Source organism: Corvus brachyrhynchos, unplaced genomic scaffold, assembly GCF_000691975.1.
Source record: "Corvus brachyrhynchos isolate BGI_N302 unplaced genomic scaffold, ASM69197v1 scaffold59, whole genome shotgun sequence".
Taxonomy (NCBI): domain Eukaryota; kingdom Metazoa; phylum Chordata; class Aves; order Passeriformes; family Corvidae; genus Corvus; species Corvus brachyrhynchos.
The window spans coordinates 1469886-1476688 of record NW_008246054.1 but is presented as its reverse complement, the minus strand read 5'-3'; the positions used below and the strand labels follow the sequence as shown (position 1 = coordinate 1476688).

The window sequence follows — 6803 nt, the reverse complement described above, 5'->3', positions numbered from 1 at the left end:
CACGAGACAGGATCTTCTCCCTGCTGAAATTCATCATCAGAGGAGTCCTCAGAGAGGAAGACTGTATAGTGTCGCATGGGCTTTACGAGGCTGGGGAACAGGAAGAGAAAAGGAAATTATTGAGTGGTCACAGTGACAGCTCCTGAGGAGAGAAACCAGGGGCTCCAGAGACCCAGATCATCCTGACCCCAACTGACTGCACAGCGGAGAGCTCGGCAGGGAACGCTGAGCTCTGCTGCCCAGGCACAGAACACAACCCCTCTCCCAAGGGCAGGGTGCCATGGGATGCCCAAGGGAAGGAACCGCTGTCCACAGTCCCACCACAGAGCAGGGGACAATACAGAAACCACATTTCCCCATCACGTTCCCTACAGAGCTGGGCACCACTCTGTTCTTCAGACAGCTCTGCTCCTCTGGCTCTCTGAGCTCTGACAAACATTAGATCTCCCTCTCTGCTTTACAGACATTTAGTCTGATGCACAAGAGGAGCTGACTCCAGGGTACCAGTTCCTATTTGTATCTATTTTTCACATTTGAAACTGCTTCACTCTAGAATAAAACCTAAGCTGTCCAAGGATTGGTATGAAATGCAGTTTGTCAAGTAAGGTGTATGTGTTCCTTTCTTCAGCAGTTAACTGAGAATCAGCTCTTAAAGATTAGGTCAGGAAAAGAGAAGAGGGCCCGAGTTGCCACTGCCAATGAATGTTTACTCACAGTCAGGTCAGAGCTAATTAATAAAAAGTCTCTAACAGGTGGCAGTGGCTGCAGCCGATGGTATTAAACCAGTCTGCGTTATTCCAATTAAAGCTGGTGCATTGCTTGCTTTCGCCTCTCCTGCTGGAACAGGTATCCAGGGGAAGGAGGTGGGGCTACTGCAGCAGGAAACATTTGTTATAACATTTTTTAAACTTTTTTTTTTGTTAGAAAGTGACTATGAAAAAAATCAATTTACACTAACAAAAAGCTCCACCTAAAATAAATAAGAAAGCAAAGATACTTAAAAATATTTGTTTTGTACTTAGATACGTATATCTGTGTTCCTTAGAAGAGGAAATTACCATCTAACGTGATTCCAGAAAATCTAAAATTATGTCCAGAAATCCAGAGTCACACTAAATTTCCACATATCCTGCTGATACACTCAATGTTTGGTAACTACATATAACAACTGAACTGGTACATTCCCTCAGAGCACTGCTCAGGTACCTTTTGTTTGCCTCCAGATATGCCTCATCCCAATGCACTGTATGGTGTGCAATTCAGTGAACTGGGAACAAACTCGGAAGAAATAACATGGATTGTGTTGGCCAGATCACCAATGGCACTGCAGTACAAAAAAACTGAACTACAGTGCAAGGTAACAGGCTCCGGTTTGGTCATGTGGCAAGAGCTTAAATGAAAAGAACAAGCCCTGAGTTTAGCTGTTGCTGTGCTCTGTCAGAGATTTCAGTCCAAGATACGGTGTGAACAATCTAAAACTGTCCAAGTGTACATTTTTTACTGGCTTGAGGCAGTAGAATGCACCGAAAGTGCTTGTTCCCTCATTAACCGAGCTCGGGAGCTCTCCCGCGGCTGCCCCTGCCCTCACAGGACCCCTTGCACGGAGAAGTGCGAGAGCAGAGCTGCGGGAGAGGGGCTGGAGAGGGGAAGGGAGACGGGAAGGCAAGGGAGAAGGGAAGGGGAAAGGGAAAGGGAAGCCCCGGCGCCGCGCGGCCCGGACGCTCCACGGCGCCGGCACCAGAGCGGAGCGGGGGCTCCGTTTTAATGAGGAAGATCTGCATCTCAGGAGCTTTTTTCATGTGTCAGGATGCATGGACAAAGCAGCAGCACATCACGCTGGCCAAAAATGAAATGCTGACAAATGTAGATATTTCAAATTTAATTGACACCTAAACGTACTTGAGATAGAAAAAAATACATATATACAGAAAATGGGAGTGCAGGATATGGGAATTAATAAGGAGAATTCTGCAATAATTCAAAAGGATGTTTTGGTTATGAAAAAATTAAATTTGTATATTTTATTACAGTATTGCTTTTTCCTGAATATTGAGATTGTGGCACAAAGGGGTGTATGGACTTATCATTATTCTCCAAAAAAGGGCTCCCCAGATTTGAGGAAGTATTATTTTTTATTGACATAGTTTTTTAAAGAACAGCTACACAGAAACTCTGGGGAATTAAAGAATTTGTCCCTCTTAGACAGCAAAATACAGAGAATGAGGGATTTGGATGCACGGGCTTTTTCTTGCCGCTATGAGAGAGGAGGCTTGGGACTGCGGAGATTACCTGGGAACTCTTCCATGTGAACACAGCACAGACCTACCTGTGGAATTCCTTCCTGCATATCCTGCACAGTCAGTGTCAGTCAGAGCTCCCTGCTTGGCAAGGCCATGGAAAACCTTCAGCACCCCCAACTGCTGCGTGGTGGGGCCCTGAGAGCCCGGTTACATCTGGAATTTCCAGTGCCCTGCGAGCCTGTCCCATCCCACACAGCTCCACCGAGCTCATCTCAAATCCCGGGCAGTGCCCGCTGGGGCACTCCCAGTGCCAGGCAATGCAGAGCTCCTCTGCCAAGCCCTCCGGGGCTGCTGCAGGGCCACAGCGGCCTGTCCCAGCACGGGCTGCAGCCCCGGAGCTCTGACACCCCGGGCACTGGGAGCCTGCCCTCCGAGTGTCCCAGTTCCTTTCCTCCCACTCCGCATGCCCTGGAGCCAGCCAGGACACAGATCCCGGAGCACTCTGGAAGCCTATTCCACATGTAACAGGAAATCTTGCTGGGGTGTAAAAGGGAGCTCTCCAAAAACTGCCTGTCTGTTAAAAATGCAACATCTTCTTTCTGTGAACAACTGATTTGTGTCTAAAAGAGGCTCATCCCACGTGTCAAGGGCTGTCCCAGGTGGTATCCAGCATTTCCTGTGCTCTCCTCTACAAATTATTCCTCTTACCTTAGAACCAAAAAAGCTTTCTAAAAAATTATAATTTTAGATTTCATGACAAATTTTTAAGAATCAGACATCACAAATCTTGAATTATTGACAAAATTCTACAATCCCCCAACTTGTTATTGAAATAGAAAAAAAACCACCAATAATTTTGTTGGGGAAACAACAGTGCTTCCCCTGAGCTCTTGTAAACACACTGGTTTAACAACAGACATGAGCCATGATCTTGGCTGTTCTTTGCAGTCACTGCTCCTGATCCCCTGCACTTTAACCGAAGACTGACTAGAAAATGAGCACAGACATCCCCAAAACAATGTATTTCTTTTGCACACATAAAAAGAACTAACTCGTATAACTAAAGACATAAATTTCCTAATCCCCAGTGCTACCAGGTAAAATGAGTGAAAATATGTATTGTGGTTTTGTGTTTTCACCCATTCTAATGTTATCCAAGAGAGGGAAAACAGTGTGAATTTTTAAAAGAGATAACACCTCTCTTGTTTCCATTTCAGAACACTTGCACAAAGATTACTTCTTACTGGGACAGAAAAAAGAAAGTTTGTGGGAAACATCATGAAAATTCTGTATTTTGTGAAAACAGCCTAACTGCAAAGACTCACTAAAATTAGCAGCAATAAACTAGATCCAAATAAAATAATTAAAATACAATATATGTCCAGCATATTTACCATTCATGTTTATGTCTGATAGTGGCAGGAATTGAAGATACACTTTAGCAGTGAGCAATACTGGGATGTCAGCAGCTTTTGAACCCAAACATGCAGAACCCTCCATAGCAACACACATAAATGTTAAATTGATTCAATTATCCTCCACCTACATGCAGTGAGTCATCAGATTAAATATTAAGAAAATGCTTTTAGTTTAAAAATCCCCACAACCTCTGTGCAGGGCCAGCACAGCCCTTTGCAGGAGCTGCATCTGATCCACAAGAGGGCAACCAAATTCCACTGTAAAATGGACAAATATTCCTGTACAACAGAGAAGTCACTGTTCAGTTTAGGCCAAAGCCAGAGTATACCCCCACTCTGGGGTGGCTGGAAAGAGCTGTCCATGCACTGATGCCCGCTGATGTCCCTCCAGTGTTTTTGTGACACACAGCAGTGTCCCTTGAGCTGTGCTGGCAACTTCAGAACATCCACAGTTCAATACATCCATATTTCAGTACATCCATTCCCTGCTCAGGGCCACCCCAAGGGCCCATTGCTAACTCCACTCTGGCACCGTCAAGAATCTCCAACACACACACCCTGTCTTCTTTGCAAAAATCCCTGAATAAGTGACATTAGTGAAAGTGCCTGAAAAAGCCTCCCTGAGGTAACAGAACGTGCCTATACTGGTGTGCACAAGAGAGACACTGGAAACCAACACCTTTTGTCCAGGAGCAGTGGGCTGCAGCAGCACAGCTGCTTTGGATCATTCCCCCTTCACTGCCACAGCTAAAGGGGGAATAAATTTGCTGGTACTGTGCAAAGTGAAGCCCTACAAGCCCTCACCACAGAGCTCGCACAGACATCACAGTCCTGTTAATGCACCCCAGAGACAGACACAGCCCCTTCTGCCATCACTGTAAAATAACCAGTTCTGCACCCTCCAGGTACAGCCCGGCAAGAACACTGCATCTGCAGGGCTGGAACTGACAATTTCCTTGAAAGAAAAGTGTAAAACAAAACAACAAAGAAATAAGCAAACCTCCAGCACCTGAAAACTTTCACTGAAGAGACTGATCAGAGTGTGTGTAACTTGGCAAACCAGAATTTTCCCACAAGCAAACTTTGGTTACTTGCTTTTTCACACTTCCTCTACAATGGTCCAAAACATTTTTTCAAAAATCAATTTTTTTCTTAGTTAAACTTAGTTAACTTTGATCTGCAGTATTTTTTAATGTCTCCTTTGGTGAGTCCCAGTTCTGAACACGCTGTTTGCTGATGCAAGTAGAGAGAAGCAGAGCAGCACAGTACTTACTGTTCTGGGCTGGGCACTGAGGTCCTCCGGCCCTCCACACCAATGTTGCTCTTGGGCCTCTTAACCACATGAGGTCTTGGGGGGCGAACCTGCAGCATGCACAGAGACATCTCATCAAACACTTCCCCTGATCCAACAGCAGACCCAGATAACAGATGTGGAGAACCATCAGTATCCTACAGGGATCTTCCATTCGGTGTTGCTTTGTCTTTTGTGCCACAACAATGTTACACATGAATGTGGATACACCAATGAATCTAAAGTATTAATATAAACCACATGGCCCCATGACTTGCAAATGAAACATATATCCTTGTCACTAAGTATGTGCTATTTGCTATGTCCTGTTTGGTATGGGCTGAATTTTGGAGAAACGACTCCCTAAGCATGAGCTTCCCCCTGTGCAGCCAGTGGCGAGAGTAAAGTTGGTGATGTCCCTGTGCTCTGGACATCGCACTGGGCAGTGGGGCTCAGCTCTGACACCACGACCCTTCTGGCCACCTGCTCCTAGGAACCCAGCTCCTCAGGTGAGGACTTCTGTGTAAGGGAGCGCTGCAAAATGTGTACTTAGGATAAATGTTTTAACATTAAAAACTCAGCTCCTTCTTCTTTAAAAATTTGCTTTCCTCCAGCAGCTGAACACAAACCCTCGCCAGCCATATCATCATTATCACTCCTGGTATTACATTAATCTTTTGTTGTCTGTAATAAAATCCAAAGCTTTTCTGTGGAAGATGATGTTGCTGCCAAACCAATCTCAAATACATATCCATCATCACTTTCTAATGTATGGAACTTCAGCTTGATTTCTGACCAGGATCTCCACAAGCAAAAACCTTATTTCACAAGCATAAGCCTTATTTAAGGAAAGGAATAAGCACTTGTGCTCAAAGTTTGTGTATGTGCCAGCCTACACTGGTGAGGAATCCTGTGCTGAAATTACCCCTGCGAGTCAAATGTGGGAATTTGCAGCATCAGGGGCAGACTGTACACACCAGTTTCACGTGTTTTGCTAAGAAAGTACAACTCTACCTGAAATAAGAGTTTGCTCTGTTGGCTCAGCTCAATGCTAATCTCAACAAAAAATCCCCAAACACCCAAATAAAGTTGGAAATACAACTCGGCTCCTGACCTCCCAGAGCTTGTGCTCCCTTAAGAGGCACAACAGAAAGGAGCTGTTCATGGCCTACAGTCTGAGTGCTCTGGGGTGACTAAGGAAGTTTTAAAAAATATTATTTGTTGGGGGAGGGGGACTTTCCAGGTTTGTTTTGGTTTTGTTTTTTAAATTGTTCTTCCCAGGCACATAAACCTCAAATTTTCCTGCCAGGAGAAAGCCACCAAATTGTGTGTAGTGCTTCTGCCCTACACGCCAGTATGCAAAAAATAGCAGCAGCATTATTGCACTGAATTTTCATTTCAAAGGAAATGGTGCACAGCAGATATGATGAAGAAATCCAGAGCTGTATTGCCACTATTTCTTAGGAAAAAGGGCTTATGAAAAGGTCAGATGTTAAGGTCTTGGAGATCAGTCCCCACACAAGGCTGCTCCTCTCTACAATAAAGACAGCTTAAGAATGTGAATTTATAGCAAGAATGGAAGGATTAAGTTTGTGGCAACTTCAACTGAACTTGCAACGTGGTGAAACATGGGGAAAAGAACAACAGAGCTAATTAGAGGAGCTGAGCTGTCAGAGCGCAGCAGAATGGCTCGGTGCCAACAAACAAAAGGAATGGGCTGGCAATCAGCAGGATCGATGAAGAATACTGCTTCATTAGGGCTGATAAAACAGGGAGAGACCGCAGAGAGGAGTGCGGGAGAGGGGGGCGACAGGCAGGAGGAACGGGGGAGAGGAAAGCGCGAAGGAGAAAGGG

General features: G+C 45.1%; 1 protein-coding gene across 1 annotated transcript in view; it reads right to left on the bottom strand.

Moving 5' to 3' along the window:
* The window catches only part of DENND1A (DENN domain containing 1A), a 165065-nt gene that overhangs the window by 7114 nt on the left and 151148 nt on the right, over positions 1–6803 (bottom strand). Inside the window, exons 22-23 of the mRNA XM_017745390.1 lie at positions 4932–5020; positions 1–90 (exon numbers count right to left, since the gene is read on the bottom strand). Coding sequence (XP_017600879.1) covers positions 1–90; positions 4932–5020 — 179 coding nt within the window. The remainder of the gene's footprint in view (positions 91–4931; positions 5021–6803) is intronic.